Source organism: Amphibalanus amphitrite, unplaced genomic scaffold (genome assembly GCF_019059575.1).
Source record: "Amphibalanus amphitrite isolate SeventyFive unplaced genomic scaffold, NRLGWU_Aamphi_draft 001075F_arrow, whole genome shotgun sequence".
Classification (NCBI taxonomy): Eukaryota; Metazoa; Arthropoda; class Thecostraca; order Balanomorpha; family Balanidae; genus Amphibalanus; species Amphibalanus amphitrite.
In genome coordinates this window covers 222,982-244,401 of record NW_024882569.1, presented here as the reverse complement: position 1 = coordinate 244,401, position 21,420 = coordinate 222,982, and the positions used below count along the sequence as shown (strand labels likewise).

Below are 21,420 nucleotides of genomic sequence, written 5' to 3'. Positions count from 1 at the left end.
TCAGGATTGGGGAGCATCGATATCAGTCTAGGTGGAGTTCAGGTCCAGTCTGGAAGTCCATCTCGGTGCAGTCTGGGAGTCTGTTACCGTCCAGTGTCGCGACGGCCGTCTGCGAGTCCGTCGAAACAGGAAATCGTCCGTCTGAGCGCGCCGTGTGGCTGCTGATAGACGGCCGCCCGACGGATGTGGGAAGCCCCGACTACAACTCAAACAGATCACTGACGGGCTGAGCTGGTGGTGAAACGATGGGGCATCTCGGCGCCGCCGGCTGCTCGGCTGTCTGACCGACAAACACGGCGCCCGAGCGCAGCTCCAGAGAGAGGAACTCGTGTCGTATGTTACTGAGCGACAGGGCCCTGCTGCTCTGCATAGGCGGTAATAGGAGTCTGCCGGCCGGCACGTTTGGGTCCGACGCGCCCCAGCTCCGCTCGTGAGGATTAATTATCCGCCCTCTGCCGAGCGGCTGCCGCGCCGGCCAATTGACCTTTGGAGAGAGGGAGACGGCCGGAGGGGAGAGGGTGAGTGACCCTCGCCGGGCGTGCCAAACTGCTTCCAGGGTATTGCACAACCCGAGCCAAGTTACATGGGTGGAACCAGGAAGATCGTGTTAAGACGTGGTTTGTGTGGATGATGCCATTGGGAACGGCTTGTTGTCCGTCGATGCTCTTCCTTGAAGCGATTTGCAGGGCTGTGTTGACCCCTCTTCGCTTTCCAAGATGCCTGCGCCGAATATCACGAAACCTTCGCGACATTTGTGGTGTTCTTATTCCCATACATCTGACTGACGAGTGCTTTTTTCTAACCATCGCCGTCTTTCGGACTGCTCGCCGCCGGATACAGACGTCCGTTTTCGCTGTATAAACCGGGTCCACGGCGGGCGGCCGGATGTGGGCCACACCGCGAAGTGGTGACCTGATAGTCACCGGGCCGGCCAGCGCGCCGGAACCAGCAGCTGGAGCAGATTGCACGGTGCGCGCGTGATTCACCGAGTTCGCCGCCCATGGTGCAAGGCGCCTCCATCCGGCAGAGCTCGGCTCCCAGAGGAGGCTGTAGAGCTGCAGAGCGACCACCCAAAAATGCTGGCCGGCCGGTAGGTACGCTGACCCGCTCACCGAGCAGGGCATGGGGTGCCTCCAGCGCAGCTCAGCCGTGGGAGCGGGACTGTCACTGGAGCCGAGCCGGCGGCCTCCGCCGAGCTCAGCTCATTGCCAACCGATAGCCGCTCGGCCGGCCGCGTGAAACGCGATCGCCGGCTCTTTGTGGCTGTGATCTACACGGCGCGTCGGCGCGGTGCACTCTCTGCAGTCGATTGGCCGATGAGTCATGCCCTCGGCACGTCTTTGTGGCCGTGTCGCACGGAGCGGCGGCTCTGTGACGGACCGATCACGGCTCCGGGGGAGGAGGGGAGGAGGGGAGGGGGCTACTGATGGTCGGAGAAGCTGCTGACCTGGCCGGTCAAAGACTCGGCCGGGCCGCTGACAGAGCTGCCGCTCTGCCACGGAGCAGCCGGCCGAGCCGGTCCGAGTCGGTCTGCAAGTTGTTTGCCGCGCTGATAATTATCACTTGCCATGCGTTACGTCATCTGTGTTATGGACCGATGTGCCAGATGGCCGGCTTTCTTCATGCTGCAGAAATGTCGTCAGGCTTTCATATCGTGACTTATTAATGTCCGCATTGTTGTCGGAATGGATTTCGCTCACGGCGCCGGGCTGCGAGCGATGAGACGGTCATACCTTATGATACGGCCGGCCGGCTGATCGGTCCGCCTACCAAGATCGATGGCCGCGGGGCGACTGACATTTCCCTGTCCAATACGCTGCGAGCTTCTTCAGGAAATAATTTGGTGCGATCGGTATTCGGTGCAGAAAACGATGAAATGAAGCGTTGTTCTACGTAAGCCGTGACACGTGAATAAGTGCTCATTAAAACTGCATTGCCTATGATGATTTAATTGCTCAATTTTCCTTATACGGGCGTGCCTTTTACGCACACTCCCACCACGCCATGGCCCATGGCTTTATTTTACGAATGGAATAATTTATTGCAATTTCCAGGAAGGATGAAGATTTCTAGTCTAGCCTCGGTATGTTTAAATTCTTTGAATGACTTCTTGTGGTTTGACTCGCCTCATGAAATACGACAAGCTAAAGGATATCAAACCAAGGCAAGCGTCATCCGAGTTGTAAAAACCATAATCGTCAACTAATGGGGCTGGGCTCGTGGCAGCCTTCTCGGTAGCAGCGGCTTATGTGGGCGGCTTGTAGTTGTGTCTGGTGTTGTCTGTAGTGCGAGTGTGGTCTGGGCCGTGCAGTCATCACAACCACGGTTTTTTTTTCTCCGGCAGAAATGACTACGACGACGGCGTCCGAGTGTTCGGAGGGCGGCGGCGGCGGCGGCGGGGTGGTGTCGAGCCGCGCCGCCGCCCAGCTGCCGCCGCCGCCGGCGCCGGGCCGGCCGCTGTGGCCCGCCCACCTCGGCTCGGCCACGCAGGCTTACACGCCCTTCTTCATCAACAACATCCTGGGCCTGGCGCGGCCGCCGGCGTTCGGCCTGTTCGGCGCGCCGGCAGCCGTCGCTGATGACGGGGAGGAGCCGCTGAACCTGACGGTGCGCGGCGCGACCGGCGACGGCGACGGCGCGCACCAGCCGGCCCCCGAGGCCGCAGAGGTTGCCGACTCCAAGCCAGCCGGCAAGGGCAGCCGCAAAGGTGAGCGCGCCGCGCCGGTTTGTTTGGGTTGCAGGTCACCGAGTCGGGGCAATAAGCAGAGCGGCTCGGACCGGCCGGCGGCGCGTCTGTGTCCACTCGCCGGCGCTCCAGCGACCGCCAGAGGCCCGCCGGCGACGACAGAGATGACCCGGCCGCCTTTGTGCCCGGCCGCCCGCCGGCCGGCCATTGCAGTCCGGACTGAGAGCGGCGGCCGCTTCACAGAACTCGCCAACTTGGAAATCTGTGACGAGAATCAAGTTATGATCTGGTGATGCTTGTCACGTTTCGGAGCCGCGAAGCCCGATATTTATGGTCCCAGATTGAGCTCCGAGTGCAGTCGGGCTCCCCTGTCGCCCAGACATGCAGCACCGCCACTAATCCTGGGAGTTTCCGCTGCCAAGTGATTTAAGGCATAATGGCCTCTGCCAAAAAGCGCATAATCTGTCGAACGAATAGCGATTTGTGTGCAAGATTCGCGGGATTTGGGGCACGGAAATTCCAGTCTCGATCGTTATTTCTTCTCGCCTCATTTTTCAGTTTTCCTGTTGTTCACTTCCTTGTCGGCGCTGTGAGCTCACTCATCTGATCTTGGCCCGCTTCAGTTCTATTTCTTTTCTCTAAGTATAGTAACAAAGTCTTAGTTTCTAAAATGCGTTAGAGAATACCGAATGGGACCAGGGACTACTTGCCGGCTAAGGATGTCGTGTTGAGTCTCGCCAGTGCAGTGCATTGTTGGATTTATAGCGCCCCTGTTTATAGCGTGTGGGAAATGAGGATAAGGCATGGGTCGCTGGTTTTGTCCGATGGCTCATCCCACTGGGCGGGATTAACCATCACACCCACGATCACACGAGCGGGGAGAGAGGGAATGAGGAGAGAGCAGATCACCGGTGATTTCGCCGCATCTGTGACTGTCCGTCGCCGCGACTTCCAGTCGGCGCTTTCCATCACGAGCGCTGCCCTGGCGAGAGGCGGCGGCGCGCAGCTGCGCTCTGTCAGTCGGAAGCTGGCGTCACCTCCGGATATCGCTGTCAATAACTAACGGCGATGGCTGGAGAGCTGCTCCGAGCGACCGTCTGATGCAAACCACCGCGCGCCTGGGCCGGCGATGACTGCAGAATGTCGAGAGCGCCTGCCGGCGGTCGTGTCCGGCTGGTGGAGCCGGTCGAGCAGTCATTAGTCGCTGGCCGGCGGTAACGAGCGGCCCGCCGGCTGACACTGTCCAGGCGCAGACACGGACCATCGCGCACGGCCGCCGCACCAAGCCGGACCGGCTCTGCAGCGCCCGTCCAGCGCCGCGTTAAACGCGCCGATTGCAGAGGCATGAACGGGCCGCGGCTGGTGTGGCGTACAGCCGCGGCTGGTGTGGCGTACAGCCGCGCCGAGCCGGGGTGCGGTCCACTTATCGAGCACGGGCCGACTTGCAAAACAGGAAGACGGGTGTGAGGAGGCTCGGGCGGACAAATTACCGCCTCTTATCAGCTCAGCCGGCGGCCGTGCCGAGAGAGCTGGGCACGGCGTGAGCAGGAGCTAACGGCAGAGCGGCACTCCCCAGACCCCCCGTTCCACAGAAGAGGAGTATAAGAGTCGAGTGGTCCCAAGATCGGCTGATGAATCGGCGTCTTGAGCATGAGCCCGAGCGCGGGCTCAGCCGTTGGGGGCGAGCGATCACTGAGCGCTGGTGATCTGCGGCAGACCGGATCAGGAGATGAAAACTGACCGACTCGCAGATTGAAGCGGGAAATAATGTGATTATTGAGAACAGACCAAGAAACGACGACGCGGCTCGGATCTTCTAAATTAGATCGCCGTTTATCGATCCAGAACACGGAATTGTGAGCATGCTCCGGCTGTAATTACCGCTGCCCTGGGCTCACATTCATCCTCTAACTGAGCCGACCCGAATGCGATCTGGCCAGGCCGCCAGGCAGCGGTAATCGGCCGGCGGATAAACAGTTTTTGCAGCGCCGTCGGCTCAGGGCGAACGGTGCAGCCGGCGCGTCTCCTCTCCCGCCGCCCGCAGATGGCCCGCCGCCCCCGCCCCGGCCTCGGCGCGGCGGCGGAAGCGGCCCGCTTCCCGCAGTGTCTGGTGCCTCGCTCGGGCAGCTGCCGACCGTAGCGGACAGCCGTGCTGCTCTCTGTCTGCCGTCCGACTCCGAGTCCGACCCCAGCTGCTGCCGGTGGCGAGCGGCGGTCACTCGGTACCCCGGGGCCGCGCACAGGCACACCCGACACCGACCGAGTGCTGCAGGGATCCGATGGCAATCGGTGTCTGTAGCACAAGACGTGCGTAATCAATGGGCAATTTTTATTGCTCGACAGGCCCGGTTTCCCGACCCTCTTTGTCAGCCGGCGCCAGCTGCGCCGCGTTTGCATCTCGAGCCATTAGTGGCTAGCGCGGCGCGCGCCGCTATCGTCCCGCGGCTTGCGGCGCGCCACTATCGTCGGTGCGGCTCTAATCGGCGGCGGTTTCGGCGCGGCGGCGGCCATCTCGGCGGCCGCTAATGACGCCCTTAATGGGATGACTGATAGCCGAGATCGATGGACGGGCGAGCTGCCGCGGGCGGCCGGATAGGAGTCGCCGCCGCCGACAGAGGGCCGTCATTGACACCGCCGCCGTTAATGATACATTCGAGAGGGTAGCAGCGGACAGGGATACTCGGGAAGCCGTGCCAAATCTGTCCGTTGTTGGGATGCTACAATTAGACACCCGTAAAGCCGACTGTTGGATAGCGTGCCTGCGAGCTCAGTGAGTCGACTCGGCCTGGCGCGCGATTGCCAGTTTTTATCGAGGTCCGATGGCGGAGGCAGGGGCTCGGCTGCGGAGAATGGGTAACCTTTGAACGGCAGTAGCATTGCGTGGCGAGTGGCTGTGCCGTAGAAAAAGCCCCGGTGCGGTGATGCCGTGAGTTGAAACATCCGGCCGCGGGGCGGTGACCAGTAGCAGGCTGAATGAGCACGGGGGCGGGGCGGGGCGCGGCGGCCCAGAGACGCACGGACAGCGCCAGCCGCCGCCGCCACCGGCGACCGGCTAATGACAACAAAAACGGTAATGGATGGCCTCTCCAGACACAGCTGACGTGACGAACGGCGTCGGGAATTATCGCCGAAAAACGCCTGGCCCGGCCGCACTTAATGGCGGCTATCAAAGATAGCGGCGGCCGGCGGCGTGAGGCGGCGGGGCCGAGTGTCGGCGCTCGCCGAGACGATCGATGATTGCCGCCGGATTTATCAGATTGGCGGCGGCGGCGGCGGCTGAGCGCGGCTGACAGCGGCGTCTGCCCGCCGCCAGCGCCCGGCGGCGATCGGCGATCGGCGGGCGCTGGTGAGTGGCCGCGTCCTGAATCATTGCTCGGATGTGGTCAGCCATTGAACCCACTTGGACCGGAAGCGGTCCGCTCTGTGGCAAACGCTCTGTTTTGACGGGCGCACATCGTCAGGTGCAGCGCGCGGCCCACCCAGGCGGCTGACCGCACGGCTCGCCCGGCCGGGGAATAGCTGTCGGCCTGGATCACTTCTGGGAACCGCCGGCAGATCATCTTGGCGGCGGCTCTCCGCGCCCGTCCGCCAGCCAACGATCACAAAGGTTTCCGAGGACATCAAATTAAACCGCACTCGGCCGGCCGCTGACGGCCCCCGGCGCGAAATAAATCGGCCCGGGCGAGGGCTCAGCCCGGCGGGGAGAGGGGGCCGAGCCGCTGAGACAGCGCGGCGACGCCGCCGACGGCGAGCGCCCGGGGAGCGGAACGCGGCGCCGCCGGCCCGCCCGGCCCGCCCGGCCCGTAACCCAGAAGCCGTATGTAAACAGCCGGAGGCGGCGGTGCCTCTTTGTCAGCCGGGCCAATTAGGCGGGCGCCGCGTGACTCAGCCGCGCCGGATCGGCCGCGCCAGCTGCGGCGAAAACAGCGCAGCGCCGCCGCCGCAGTCAGTGATGAGGTCAGCCCCTCGGCGGGGCCGGAGGTCGCTGCCGGAGCTGTCGACGGCTGCCGGAACCCTGACCTAATCCTATCACCTCATCTGGGAGAGCAAGGAAAGAGAGGGAGAGAGAGAGAGAGAGAGAGAGAGAGAGAGAGAGAGAGAGAGAGAGAGAGAGAGAGAGAGAGAGAGAGAGAGAGAGAGAGAGAGAGAGAGAGAGAGAGAGAGAGAGAGAGAGAGAACGAATGAAACAAAGTAAATATGACATCTACCTAGATATGAAAATCGGCGCCATAACATGATGCCTATATCTTGATATGATAATCGGCGATCGCTAATGTTCGCTGGTGCCAGTGGCCCGACTGCCGAGAGGCGATCGTGAGCGACATGACAGTTTTCCGAAATCGGGTCAGAACGTCGTCTGCCACCGGAGCCGGCCGAAGGGGAGCGCCGACACCGACCGCAGCCGTCACCTCATTAGGGCGGCGGCGACGCGTCGCAGATGGAGCGTCGTCGTCGGCGACGGACGGTGACGTCAGCGCGGCCGGGGAGCGCCGACGGGCGGCCGATGTTCCACTCCATCGGAGTCGACGTCCGGGCGGCGCCGGCCGAGCGCGCAGACGGCCGGCCGAGAGCAATTATCGCCTCCCGTCGCGGCCGGCCGGTCGGCAGGGTCCGGGAGACGGCGCCGGGGCAGCGCAGAGGCGGATCTCGGAGCAGTGTGGTGCAGAGGAGACGGATGTCGCCGCAGGAGGCGGATGTCGTCACTGCGCAGGAGAGGAGGCAGATGTCTCTATCGCAGACGGATATTGGCAGAGGTAGACTGGGAGGAGGATGTTTAGTAATTTAATTCGAATGATTTGAATGTACGGATTGACGAAATCTGAGCAGAGCTTGTTGCACGTGCCGATCCGATTACCATAGGAAATTCAGAGAAACCAGGAGAATTAATGAGCCGAAGTTTGGCGTGCCTAAATAAGCGGACACGGTCTGGCCGCTCACCGACTCAAAACTGCCATGGTCCATGGGTCTGCTTCCGCCAACTGCACAGTACATCCGTCAGAAGTTTTACGTGGGCATTGAGCATTCGAGCGTTGAACGGATGTTGAAGGGGGTTTGGGCACTCAGCAGGTGGATGTTATCCCGAGAACGGGAAAGGAAAGGAAGTTTATGTCGCTTTGAGGAGCCGGAGAACAGAGGGAGAAGGCGCTGGGAGGGGCCGGGCGGGGAGGCGGATGCAGTTGCAGGTATAGCCGCAGAGGACGGTGGGAACTCCCCAGCCGGCGGTGTCAGCCGCTGCGGCTCTGCTCCCCGCGCCGATAGCTGAGGTGTGGTGGGCTCGCTAATCTCACGGGCCGCTCCGACACCGCCGGTGCACGGTGCAGATACACGGGCCGGCGCCGGCGGCTCTGGCCGCTGCCATTATTCCGCAGCACGCCTGGACCGCAACTCGTTCGGGCGTTATCGGGGCCGCGGTCGGCCCGTGCCGAGCCCAACAGTGCCGCGCTGATGTATCGATCAATTAGCGTGGGAGCGGGATCACGGCCCTCCATTGCGGGCAGCGCTATAAAGCAGGCGGCGTGTCTCTGGCCGACCGGCCCGCCCATTACTGACGCCGTAAAGAGCTGATGATAAGCCGGATCACGGCTCATTAACGGCCGGCGGGTCGCGGCCGGTGCGTCACGGCGGCCGTGCTGGGAACGCCGCCGTGGCTCGGGCCGCGCCGACACACATTCATCAGTGGGTCTGCTCCAGGGGCCCAATTTTCATCAGCAGATCGGCCGACGGGGTGTGATGATGACGAAGGGGCGCGGCGCCGACCGAGGTGGCGAGCGACCCTCCCGGCGCGGCCGACGTGCCGCTGCAGCGCCCGTAATGGCAGCGGGAGGCGCGGCGGCGCCCGGCCGGCCGGCATTAGCATACATTAGCAGGCCTGTCATCGGCGCTGGTGGGCGTCGGCCGCCGGCCGGAGGGCGCTCAACAGGCACGAGACGGACCTCCGGGCTCTCCGGCCCGTGTCAGGCGCTCCAAGTCCAGACGGGAGAGTGCCATGTAAAGCGGACCGGTTCCCAGTGTAGCACAGCCCCGGGCTGATAAAGCCGAACTATCTGCCGCCATCATTAGGTAATAGGTATACGTGTTTACATACCGTCCCGTCAGTCCTTGTCAAGCACAACGCAGGCTATCAGTTCCGATTAAGTACCCCCCCCCCCCCCCCCCACACACACACCAGACGGTCCGACCCGGCACAGCCCTCTCAGCCCGTTCTGCAGAGCAGCGCCGGACTTGTGTTTCTTGCTCACTCCACGGCGCGCCCCGTCATTCAGCGGAAGACATTCCGATCCGGTGTTTATGGTCGGACTTGCCGAGAACGCTGCGAAATGGGCGCGCTTGTATATTTTTGACGCTCGCTATCTCTTGTTACCATCAGGAACGGCGCACGTCACTTCCCTGGAACTCAATAACTTGTTTCATATATGTTTTCTGGTCATGTCTCACGGAGCTTTCATTCACGTCCTGCAGAATAATGACTTGTGGCTAGCCTCATGCTCAGTCAGATACGCCGTTTACTCAACCTTATTTTACGCTATTGTTTCATTTTCATTTTAATCATTTTATGCCACGACAGGCTGTTCTAGCTCTACGAAATAGGTTACTGCTTTTAACGTTGTTTTGCATTTTTACGTCGTTCAACGACAGACAGGAGTATGTCTAGTTCTCTGTATCGAAGCTTTAATCCACACAAAGAGCTCGTTTTGTGGCTGGTTGAGGCGTGTTACGGCTGGACCGTGGTGTGACCCCAGCGACCCCTGGCGTTCTCCACAGACCGGCCGTCCAAGAAGCGGAAGGAGCCGCCGACAGCGGGTCCCACCACTCCCGAGGAGGCCGATGGCAGACGCAAGAAGGCGCGCACCACCTTCACCGGCCGGCAGATCTTCGAGCTCGAGAAACAGTTCGAGATCAAAAAGTACCTTTCGTCGACGGAGCGCTCGGATATGGCCAAGCTGCTGAGCGTCACAGAAACTCAGGTGAGTTCTCGCTCCCCTCCCTGGCCGGTCCGAGCGTCCTGCCCCCCCCCCCCCCCGGCCGCCCCTCGGCCTCTGTCATCCCGGTCCGCTCGCCGTCAGCCATGACAGGGTTCTATAATGGACCTGTTGATCGATGATCGGTGGTGGCAGTTCCCGAGCGGACCTGCTGGCCGCTCGGTCGGACCCCATTAGCGACTGAGGATGCGCGCTCAATACAGCCAGCTCGCCGGCTCCCCTCCCCCACCCCCCCTCCCCCTCCCCGGCCGGCGGGCACGGCGAGTCGTCGGATCGGAGGCGGCGGCGGCGCCGCGGGGCGTGCTCCACTATTGATGGCGTCCGTTTCCATCGGGCGGTGACGGCGCTCGCTCCGATCACTTTATTATTCCGAGCGGGTGCGAGCGCCGCCAAGTTACCGACCGACCGACCGGCGGGCAGGCGCCGTGCGGCCGGGGCGTGGCTGCCGCTCGCAGCAGACGCACATAACCGTCTGGGCAGCGTCGGTAGCGTCGCTCGCCGTCGGTAGCGGCGCTCCCGCATTAGCCGCCGGCCGTCCGACAAACAAATTACTGCGGCGCGGCCTGGCCGCCGCTCGTCGCTCGCAATCACGCCCTCAATTACGGCCGGCGGTTGGCAGCGGCAGCGGCAACAGGACTCGGTCGCTAGCGACGGCGGCGCTCAGGGACGACGGGACGGCGGCCGCGGTCCCCCTCCGCCTCAGTCACCGCCGGCCGCTATTAAAGATGCAAATGAGATTGATGTGAGCCGCCGAGCCGCCGCGACGGACGGCAGACTGCGACGACTGTCCCACTGCATTTACGAGTGCCACTCGGAACTTAGAACATGTCCGTCCGAACCGTCCTAGTCAAATCATCGTAACGTTTTTATTTCGTAAAACTTTGTGGGTAGGTTTAAATGGCTACATTCTAGGTAAATTGCGCTGTTCCTGACGCATCTCTTCTTGTCAGGGAATTATAGACAGAATGGAACTGAGAGTCGAACGTTTAGTTTACTCAATGTAGATGGACACTGCGCCACAGAGCACCGATTTCAGTCGATCCGTTATGCAAATATTTCCTCATTCTCCTCAACGAGCGGACGCTAAAACGTTCCAACGAAACCTTCACCATCGGCCTCCCTCAACAATCCGACGAGCTTGCTGCTGACGACCCTCGCTGAGCCAATGAGTCCGAGGCCGCCGGCGCTGACCCCTCCCCTGCCCCCGGGGGGCGGGGGGGGGGAGGCCGCTGGCCCCGGTCGGGTTGAGCTCGCCAGTGACTGATTAGTGACGGCAGCCGCACAAGTGCGTCCTCCCCTCCCCTCCCTCGCTGCGGGCGCGTCTCCCGGTGCCGGCGCGCCCTCGTTCTCCGCTCCCCTCAGCGGCTTATTGGAGTCGTCCGGATGGGGCGGCGAGGCGAGCCGGCTGTGCTCGGCCGCTCCACCAAACTAATTATCTGGCCATGATTTGCCGCCGCCGCCGGCGCCGGTGCCGCTGCGAGGATCGATGGCCGGCGCCGGTGACACCTCGGCTCGCCGACACCGCGCGCTATCGACCAATTAGGCGAGCGGGGAGCGGCGGCCACCGCTCCGGCCGGCTCCTGCCTTATTCAGGCGGCCGGCGGTGGAGAGCGCTCCAACATTGATGGCCGCGAGCGGCGGACGGCGCTCCCGGGCGACCGGCGCCGTAATGGGCAGCTGCTGTCGCCGACCCTGCGCGCCCGGCCGACCGAGCATGTTGCAGCTGCCTGCTGTCGGCTCAGCCTCCTCCGGCGCGGGCCGGGCTGATACGGGCGGAGAATTAATTCGTGCGGGTGGCTGGCGCGGCGAGTGGCGCGGCAGTAGCGGGGGGAGCCGGCGCGGGCAGGACGGAGTCGGAGTGGCTGACCACTGGCCGCCGCGCCGGCCGCCGCTGCCCGCTGCAGCGGCTGTTTGTTTAGGTTGGGCGGCAGTGTTTAGCTGAGCACATGGCGCCGTGCAGTCTGCACGGCCAGAGCTGGAACCGGGTGGCACGGCCGGCTGGCCGCTGCGGGCCGGCCGGCCGCACCCGTGACCGTGCGGGCACCGCGGCCGCTCAGAGGTGCCGCTCCCTGGGCCGGGCGCGCTCCATTCCAGAGCCATCTCTCAGCGCCGGGGGCAGCGCCAGACCGCGCGGCGGGCAGCCGCAGCTGACACTGAACACGACTCGCTTGCAGGCGCCGCTGACCCCAATGGATTGCAAATGATGAAAGTCATAAACACGTTCCATCAGAGTCAGCGCGCCGCTCGCCGCGACAACGCCCGTTGGACGCCGCAGGAAGCGATCACTCCGGCCTGCAAAAATAATCGCACACTCGGACCGATGGACCCTTTCATCGGACATATTTTGCACCAGCCCAGACATGACGTGGCCTGTCGTCTCTTTGTGCAAAGACGTGGAAATGCCGGGCGACTCGCTTCATGAGAACCTATCACGTTGTACAGGGTGTCCCATAAGTTCGTTCTCACCTAAATTTTACGTTTTTAGGCTTTCTTGCTTAAAGGCACGCTGAAATTGGTTCGTAACTGAGCTTACATGGTTGCCATGGCTGGTAGAAATATGCTCCACAGTAGCTAATTTCTGTAGACAAAATAGTTTTTGCTAGAGAGCCCGCTTCCTACAGAGACGGCTAACGCCGCAACATAGAGGTCTCCGATACGGGTACGTCTCAGTATTTAGTCAGCACGTGACCATTCGCGACGATTGAGGGTGATTGAGGCCTACCAGTCGGTAGCCAATATCCATCGCTAACTGGACGCACAGTCAGCAAGTGACGCCGATGATTTGTTGGGAGTCAATAACTGCAAGTTTATCCTCTTTCTAGCCAGCCCTCAGGAATGAGCCAAGTGGCCAAAACTGTGTGGCGCCAAAGTGGCCATCAAAAAGGTCAAAGGGTTAGAAAGTTGGTAAACAGACTTTTCAGGATGGATTACCAGCTGTCTAAGAGTGTTCTTTCGGGGTACATAACTCAAGGTGACTTAAGCTTTACTTACCGGAGGGCTCAAAACAGTCAAAAACGTCTTAAAATGGCCAAACATGAGTTTCGTTATGCCTGAGGCTAAACAAAACTAGAGGGCTGATGACATCAACCAGGTCATCTGGACTAACTAGTCCACGTTCGAGATGAAACACCCGTCCAAACCCGAAAACAACCCCATAAGGGCGAAGGAGGAGGCCTTCATTTCGTCCCGTTATGTTCCTATGCAAAAGGCCAAGGTCACTGTGTTGTGGGGTTATAGGCGTTCTGGAGTTGATCAAGTTACAAGTGGCAACCCGGAAACAGTTTTGGGAAGCAGAATGCTTTTCCAAGAACATCTAGGAGGAATTTCAGCCCTCAAGCTGAACTCGAACCGCGAGTATGAACACATTTATAGAGGAGAAAATGGCATCCGGGAGGTCGTAGGCCCATCTTCAGGCAAGACAGTGCATCAGTGCACAAGTCAAGCAAAGCTTAAAAGCGGTGCAAGGAGACTGTGACAGGCGTTTGTGGCAAGATCACATGCCAGGCACCTCATCGGATCAAAATTTCATAAAAATTTGTTGGTTATGCTGAAGTTGAGGCTCGTTGAAGCGTAGCGCTGTTCCAGCCTCGAGGAGCTCACGGCGCATGTCAAGTCAGTCTGGGTTAACTTTAAGCCTGCTATGCAGCCAAACATGCCGGTTGGCATGCCGCAGCATGTATTCATGTGTTTGCCTATTAAATGGGGAGCACATTGAGGGGTCATAAATATACCAAAACGCAATGTACTCTGTTTCACATGCAAACATAATGTGAGAACGAACTTATGGGACACCCTGTACAGATCTTTGTGTACCTATGAGATCAGTAGACGGTGTAAGTAAATGCCCGCTCGTCACTGTCATTCTGTTGGTCAATCGATAAGCGTATTTGTCGTCAAACAGCATCATTTACGTGACGGTGGCGACTGCCGAGATCCAAACAATTTTCCGTCACACCAACGACTCCAGATCGTTTGGAAAGTCGTATTGACCCCATGTTGTTGTGCAAAGTGCTCGAACGATTCGAGCCGGTCTGACCACTGCCAATGGCGAATTTCCAGCCGATTGAACCCGAGGCCTCAATGCGGCAGTTTATTTCCGTGCACCATTGCGGGTTCTGACGAGAGCAGGTCGCACTCGCCGTGTCGTTAAACCATTAACGACAGCTGCACGACTTAATCTCTTGTGGTGGCCACTCGGAGTTGGGCCTCCATCGCAGCGGATTGCGGAGGGAGACGGTTAATGGCTGTTCTGGTTATAACCGGCCGCTGTCCGTCGTCCGATTCGCAAACACCACGGCCCGTACTTCCGTCGGCCGTGCCTGTCGACCTGACGAGAGCCAGGCCGGCCACAGGGGAAACATTAGCCGGCACAGAAATACCACACTAATTTGCCGACCACTTGTGCAATGCTGGAGACGGGGACGGACAGCAACTGGTGTGGAATTTCCATCCTCCAAATGCCCATCGTCTGGTATTGGCTGTCAACTGCTGAACGACGCTGTACTGATGCTGAGTATGTAAACTGTGAGGGAAACGCGACAAATAGCGAGTGAAATGTGTCGCTTTTGACTGAGACAGAGGAGGAAAGGCCCTCGTGGTCTCAGGGGAGCAGAGTGGACAGCGAACATCGGACTGTGTTGTAGGATGGAAGTGGACCGTGCTATGGGACGGAGAGAGCCGTAACGAGGGGAGATGTTGACTTCACAATGGGATGGAGCGGAGCGGACTATGCCATGAAACGGAATAGATTCAGCTTCTGCTTTCGAGATGCGTCGCGTTATAAGACGTGTAGGTACACAATATGCAATTTGTCTTCTCACGTGCCTTCTTGTCTCTTCAAGCCGGGTCGCTTAGCAGCCCGTGTGCCTGGATGCTAGTGTATTTCGATATCTCCGAACACAATTTCAGCGTCCTGTTGTCCCAGCCAGTGAAATTCTTCCAGCGCCTTTTGTAGGGCATCTCACCGCTCGAAATCCTGCGCCGCCTCTTCTTCACTCCGAGATCCAGCAATCTGACTCATTCTCTTTATATATTGCAGGTGAAGATCTGGTTCCAGAACCGGCGCACCAAGTGGAAGAAGGCTGAGAACGAGGCTGCTGCTGCGGCCGCCGCCTCGGCAGCGGCGCCCGGCGCGGCTGCCCCGACCACGGGCGCTCCGATCGCCGCTCCAGCCGCTGCCGACGCCAACACCACTGACAGTGCCGGTGCTGGTGACGGTCCTGGTGACGCCGCTGCTGAGAAGAGTCCGCGTCACTCCGACTCCGAGCCGCCGTCGGCCGAGACGGAGGCGGACAGCGCCGGCCGACAGGCCTCTCCCCACGCCGACAGCTCCCCGCTGACGGCGGCCAGCCCGGACCGTGCCAGCGCGTCGCCGGCCCGCTCCCCGCCGCCGGCCGACGCCATTCGTGCCACCAAACCGCGCAACGGCATCGCAAAGCTGGAGAGCCTGGTGTTCGAGCGAGAGAAGGAGGCGGCGCTCAACAACAACAATGTGCCGACCGAGCAGAGCCGACAGTGCGCCGAGAGCTGAGCACACTGTCACCTGGTGGCCGGGTGGAATAACTGAAGTTTGTTGCGCTGCCGCGGGGAAGCCGCGGCGCTGCGGTCGGTCCCGCGATGGACCACCGCCTGCGTGGGACGCTGGAGCCAGCCATTGCCTTATTGTCGCTGGGAGAACGATGACCTGCTGAGTGGCTCGAACTGGCCGTATCAGTGCAGACCGAGGACCTCAGTGTGAGGCGGTGTGCCGAGATCGAGCTTACCGAGCCGCCGTTTGTCTGTCTGTGTGGGCGCGCGAATGTGTGTCAGGCTGTCGATAGCCTGGCCGGCCGAGTCCGAACTTACAGCACTGAGACTGGCACCGGCCGGCCGAGCGGACGGGCGCGGTGGTACCCACTGTCCCTCCGTCTCCGGGTGTCGTATGTACGTTAGATGTCGGCGCGGGGCGCTGCAGGCTTTTGTACCCGCCGCCCAGCCTGGGGCTAGTCACCACTAGAGCTTATCCGCGAACATAATCAGCTTGCCGGGCGAGTCAGGCGGTGTGCGAGGGTGACGACGGGACGGAACGCCAGTGGACTGTACTGGGCGGACAGGCGCCTGTTATCCAGGGCGAGCTCAGAAGCGTGCCGGACCGCATCCCTTTGAACGCCGCGCCGAGCAGGCTCGCCCGCTCAGGGCCCTCAGAAGGCCGTACAAAGCTCCTGGATCTTTTAGCGACTGGTTCTCGGCCGTCAGGTGTGCGTGTCCGCCCGATGGGTCCGCGTCATATTGTTGTCACGATGTTCTGCGTTGATTATTTAATTATGAAAATAATCGCTTAGTTTGCATGCATGTGTTTCCGCTGTTCGGGTGTGTGGCAGTGGAAAGGTGGGCGCTTAAACCGAGAAAATATACGAATAAACGTTATGTGTGTGGTGGCGAACAATGCCCGCGAGTCATGGACAAAGAAGTGTGCTCAAAAGGAACACATGCTACAACATGACGCCTCACAGCGTCCGTGCCTTCACGACACACGCCCATTACGGAACGACTCGATCGGTTCGTACGTTTCGTCTCACACCGATCTCCCACAACCCGCATTTCTACATTACGTTTGGTTAGTCCCTCTGATATCTCCCCGGTCTTGCGGACGGTTCGATACCATAACGCGACGAGCCATGGGCCATGGTTCATCGCGGCTTATTTCCAGTCAGTTACTGACACCCATTAGATCACCGAGCACTTGCTGTGGAGGGTAACTCGGGCCTGGCTGAGAACTATTCTGGAATCTGGGGCGTTAAACTGAATCATGAGCAAGCTGTTACATCTAGCGAAACACTGCAAAAGGTCCATTTTTAAGTCTAAGTCACATTCTGGGAGGAAAGGCTTGAGTCTAGGCGTTCATCGCAGTAAACACAAAAGGAAAAAACGTCTTTATATTGCAGCGGGTCGCTGAATAACAGTCAGTATCCCTCATATCAAAACACCCCTATGCATCAAGACAGCCCGTCAGCCCACTGCCAGGGCTCGGCTGCGGGGCGGCCGAAAGCGGAGCTCCGACTGTCCGTGCGCGTACCGGCACTGGTCTGCCGGCAGCGGGCACCCTGCGGGCAGGTTGGTGTGCTGCCAGCAAAGGCTGGTCTTCAACGCGGCAGCCAGCTCGGGCCGGGAAGGGTCGGCCCGTAGCCAGTCGGCCCCCTGCAGGGTTACTCTGTCACCTCGTACGTTGAATACGGACGCGTGGTTTTTCAGTAGTGTCTTCAGGCCGCCGCACTGTTGCCGTAAAAGCCGCAGGGTGTCGCTACCTAGCAGCGCCGCCACCTCCGGCAGGGACAGAACCGTGACAGCAGCGCCATCTGTGTCTTCCCCCGCCAGCCGCAGCGCCACCTGTCGTACAGCGGCGGCGGCCGTGTCGCCCGGCAGCTGGGTGCAGTTTCGCACAGCGGGTACCGCGGCACGCGGCTGGAATGGGACTGACCCAGCCGCCGTGAGCTCGCGCAGCTGATCGGCTGTGACGGATGCCGTCCGGCGGCGACCCACCACGCAGCGTCGCCGTGTGGACGGGATACGAAGACGGTCTTTCTCGGGGACGAACCCACACCGCTCTGATAGACGGCCCACGTACTGGAGATACTCCTCATACTGAGACAGCCTGCCGACAGCACCGCAGGTGGAGGGGGGGGGGGGGGAATTAGTGGCTAGCACGCACTGACGGACGCATACGCGGCGGCCAGGCATCAGTGCCACGGAGCAGCATTTTCGGAGCTGCATTTTGTATGCAAAGTTAGCCTGGTGTCGGCGCGGTAGGTATAGGACAGTCCCGGTGCTTGCTAGATACGAGCGCCTGAGACTTACCTGGTGTCTGCGCGCTGGTATTTGCTGTAGAAGTCCCACGGGCAGCAGGGCAGCAGGAAGAAGCAGGTCTCGGGCCCCGTGGCGGCTGCCATGACCGGGATCCATGGAGTCAGTTCGTCAGAGTGGTTACCGATCAGCCAGTCGGAGCCGGGGTAAGTGGTGTCGGCCGACGGCGACACCGTCCCCACCTGGCGGCGAGCGGCGAAACACGAGTGTTGGCAACAAGAGCCAGAATGGCAAGGATGTGAGGATTTTGCGAGTTACCAGCCGGACACGATTGGCGATTGCAGGCAGCGCGATGGTTCAACAGGTGGCCTTCGTCTGACACAGACTGACACAAACATTCACCTCGGGTTCGGTAGTCTCTGGGCTGGTGCCATTGTAGTGCCCCCACCTGGAGTTTGGTGGAGTCCGGGTACAGCTTCCAGATGCCGCGGCTCCGGATGTCGATACCGTATCCCGGGTGGCCCTCCGAGCAGAGGATGTGCACCTGGACGGAGAGCTCAACACAGTTAACGCCTGGCACAGAGACACATTTACTAACACATATCAGTGTCGCGAGCCACAGCTCCATATCTGTCCACTGTGCAGGTATAGCTCCCGTTATCCTCCCATGGTTAAACCTAAGGTGGATATTTGATCCCTGTTCATCCCTAGCTCCACCGACTGATCCCCGGACCGTTAGCCCTCCTTCCTATCTTCAACGAATAACCATCAAACCGTTTTAGCACTCCCCGCCCCAACCCACCACCCAACAGCACGTTTAACCTCTACTCGCCCCACCGACTGACCAGCAGGCCGATTCATCAATCTTGGATTCATTCCCCCCCCCCCATTGACTGGCCGGCAGACCGATTCATCTCCCCACGGCCCACACCGACTGGCCAGCAGACCGATTCAGCCCCACTGACTGACCAGTAGACCGTTTCCGCAGCCGATGTCGACGAAGCTCTGTTTGCTCGCGCGGCCGAGCCGGCGCCGGTCCGCCTCCCAGAGCAGCAGAAGGTAGGACGCGATCGCCACGTCCTCGTGTACAAACTTGGCAGGGTCCGTGTGCTCTGGCCAGATCTGAAACACAGCAGACGGGGAGACCAGATAGGTGTCACAGAGGTCACAGACCGATCACAGAGGTAGCGACTAGCGATACATGATCGGGCACCACCTGAACGTTACAGTCAAAGAATAGAGAACTTTTCGGCCTCCACTGTTCGGCTATTCGACAAAAATAATCGTAAAGGCCGACAAAAAGAACCGATCGAGAAATAAGACATCAGACATGCTACCTAGCGTGGCCTCATGAACAACTGCAACCTGATAATCGATAGGATCTGTTTCTCGTTAGATAAGCCTAAATTTAATACACTAATCACATGAGTGTAACAGCCACAGCCCGAGGCACACCAAGCTCCGTCGGTTCTCCATGAGTCACCTTAACGAATTCTGCGGCGTATTTGACTTTGAGCTGCTTGTAGAGCCGGTCGTAGCGTTCCGTGTCGATCAGCCGCAAAGAGGGTTCGGCCGGCGCCGCTGCGGGGGCCGCCATGTCCACGGTCCAGCGCGCTACCTTGGGCAGCGCGTGCTCGGCGAGCCAGCGAGCCGACGGCGTGTCGGCCGCGGCGGCCGGCGCCAGCAGGCGGAGAGTGTCGGCCTGCAGCTCCAGCCGGTAGGTGAACGGGGGAGTCAGCCGGCTGCCGGCCTGCAGCGGCACGAACGCGACGCTGGTGTCGTCTGGAACAGCAGGTACAGAGACGATACAGTTGGAGAGGGGAAACGTTTGTTTTTACAAAGGCACATACTGTTCGGAAAAACGAGTTCTTGTTGCGCACCCATTGTGAGGTGCTGACAACAAGAATGACAAATAACAATCACTTATATCGGCTAGTACTAGTTTACAGATGCGATCGAGCTCGCACACGCTGCACGTGTCGGCTAGGGATTTTCTGCGATTGTGGTGATAGGTGTTGTGTTTAAATTACTTTCAAGACTCATTTTGCTGATCTAAAAATTTCCAATTTCTTTGAGCCATTGTTTGGTCTTTTCCATCGACTTTGAAACATTCCTCGCTTGTCTGCACCCGGCACCGTCGGCGGCTGACAACTTGATTACCCGCCATCTTGCCGTTTCATCTTCGGCGTCTCGGTCGTAGGTATTTCCGGTCCACCACCCGCCCTTTTGGCACCCCCGCTATCCCGGCCCGCCCGCCCCTGGCCTACCCTCTCTTCCCCCTCCCCTCTCCCAATCAACATTAGCACATTTATCAGGAAAGGTTTACTCTAGTATCCAAATTGATCTAAATGTAATTCAAAACAGCACACACTACACAGTGACGGTCATCCGACACACCGGGTACCAAAGGTACGGGGAAAGAGGGGTGTCATGGGCTCACCTGTGACGACCAGGTCCCACTCGGCGGCGGCGCCCGTCTGTCTGGGCACCACCTTTCTGACCGCCAGCCGGCGGCCGGCACCACCCGAGTCTCCGCCGGCACACGCCACCGCTGCACTGCCAGCCGCGGCCGATGGACAATCCACACCCAGTCGGAGACACAGCAGCTGCTCCGCCTCAGCCGGCAGCCGATCCGAGTCATGGTGTGGAGAACTGTCATTGGTCATGTCATGGTGCGGAGAGTCGTCTCTGTTCTCAGCAGGGGGAGAGCCCTCAGTGATAATGTCATGATGTGAGAAGTCTTCAGTTGAGGCATCAGCAGACTCTGGGATGGTGGCACTGGCAGACAGCAGCGGCCAGATGATGGCGGCAGCCACACGACGGTTGACAACATGTGTCTGACGTGTGAACACTTCAGCTGCTCTACTGAAGCCAGCCTTAGAGCCACCCTTCACTGACAGTGATGTAAGGGGAATCAGAGGCTCCTTCAAGGCAGCCTGAGGGCAATGGAGATTAAGTTAGCTGGTAATCGGTATCCTACACATATCAGTCAAAGTGAATGCTTATTAGTATATGAAGCCTGAATGAGAGAGACCAGACAAACTTCAAAGTATGGCACATGCATGTCGGAAGGCCAAGGCGCACCCAGTATGATGAAAGTGCACAGCCATCGCCTGCTTTACGACTACCTACATTTTGAGGTGAAGCTTGCATGCTCCGCAATGCTCTACCTCAACTAGGGATCCAGATCAAGCACCTTGGAAGGAGGCCTGCTCATCAAGCCATCAACTAACCCTGTCCGCCCATAACAATCAGTTACAGTTAGCCACTGTGAAAGTGACATAATTTGTGGCACTTGTGTAATGTTTGCAATCATGATCTGTCACAAAATTGATCCCTCTTCGACAACATTCATAATTGTTGATATTGTTCTCTGTTCTGATTCCAAACATAGCAATAAGCCAATAAACTTTACACATTGCTTGTGTTGCCTCTACTTACCATACTGATAAGAATAACTCAGCAAATGGTAAAGAGTGCCCGCTGCCTGCTAATTAGAATGCTGGAATTTGATTTTAATACTATTTTGAGTTTTGACTATTCCTATGATTCCTATCATATCCTTTTTTTTTTTTTTTTTTTTTTTTTTGCTCGGTCGGCCTAGTGCCATACCCGAGCAGGGGGCAGTTACTCCGGCAATTTTCGCCGGGCAGCAAGTCTTACGTTAAACCGGTTTATGTGAACCCGGTAGCAAAAACAACGTGGGATCCTATCTTAATGTGGAATCAAAGCTAAGGGAGGTACTTACGTGTATAGCCAAAGAGCCGAGATGTCTGGAGTCGCAAACACAACAGTGGTAATGACTTTCCCAGATACTGATACGGTGCCCATTATTTTTGTGCGGCAGTAACGTATTTATGGCGCAATAAATGACTCTTAACAAACGCTTCAAAATCAAACATTAAAGTTGGGTGAATTGTTTCCGAAACTGCTTCTTTTTGTGCATTAATAATTAAGCATTGGGGTTAATTTCTG

At 59.2% G+C, this 21,420-nt stretch overlaps 2 protein-coding genes across 5 annotated transcripts; one reads left to right on the top strand and one right to left on the bottom strand.

The window, feature by feature from the left end:
- Positions 1 to 2,346: 2,346 nt before the first annotated feature.
- Positions 2,347 to 16,071, top strand: LOC122369819 (transcription factor LBX2-like). The gene is made up of 3 exons (XM_043344862.1): positions 2,347 to 2,707; positions 9,449 to 9,651; positions 14,705 to 16,071. The coding sequence occupies exons 1-3, from the start codon at positions 2,347 to 2,349 to the stop codon at positions 15,194 to 15,196; spliced, it is 1,056 nt and encodes a 351-aa protein (XP_043200797.1). The 3' UTR covers positions 15,197 to 16,071.
- A 494-nt stretch (positions 16,072 to 16,565) lies between these two features.
- Positions 16,566 to 21,276, bottom strand: LOC122369817 (probable tRNA (uracil-O(2)-)-methyltransferase). 4 transcript variants are annotated; one of them, XM_043344859.1, is made up of 7 exons: positions 21,194 to 21,276; positions 19,886 to 20,381; positions 18,929 to 19,227; positions 18,415 to 18,567; positions 17,894 to 17,989; positions 17,500 to 17,687; positions 16,566 to 17,296 (listed from the first exon to the last, which is right to left on the bottom strand). In XM_043344859.1, exons 2-7 carry the CDS (start codon positions 20,109 to 20,111, stop codon positions 16,654 to 16,656), a joined length of 1,605 nt encoding a protein of 534 aa, XP_043200794.1. In that variant the 5' UTR covers positions 20,112 to 20,381; positions 21,194 to 21,276; the 3' UTR covers positions 16,566 to 16,653. The 4 variants fall into 4 exon arrangements, with proteins under 4 accessions (XP_043200794.1, XP_043200792.1, XP_043200791.1 ...); XM_043344857.1 differs by lacking the exon at positions 21,194 to 21,276 and adding an exon at positions 20,887 to 21,024; XM_043344856.1 differs by lacking the exon at positions 21,194 to 21,276 and adding an exon at positions 20,578 to 20,840.
- Between the last annotated feature and the right edge of the window lie 144 nt (positions 21,277 to 21,420).

Excerpts from the sequence above, each read along its gene's own strand:
- LOC122369817 (XM_043344856.1), bottom strand. The coding sequence starts at position 20,598 with ATGCAAGCTTCACCTCAAAAT. Across the intron at positions 20,382-20,577 it reads TGCAAGCTTCACCTCAAAAT|GCTGCCTTGAAGGAGCCTCT; the intron begins GTAGGTAGTCGT and ends CATTGCCCTCAG. Across the intron at positions 17,688-17,893 it reads CGGACTCCACCAAACTCCAG|GTGGGGACGGTGTCGCCGTC; the intron begins GTGGGGGCACTA and ends GCTCGCCGCCAG.
- LOC122369819 (XM_043344862.1), top strand. The coding sequence starts at position 2,347 with ATGACTACGACGACGGCGTCCGAGTGTTCGGAGGGCGGCGGCGGCGGC. Across the intron at positions 2,708-9,448 it reads CGGCAAGGGCAGCCGCAAAG|ACCGGCCGTCCAAGAAGCGG; the intron begins GTGAGCGCGCCG and ends CGTTCTCCACAG. Across the intron at positions 9,652-14,704 it reads TGAGCGTCACAGAAACTCAG|GTGAAGATCTGGTTCCAGAA; the intron begins GTGAGTTCTCGC and ends TATATATTGCAG.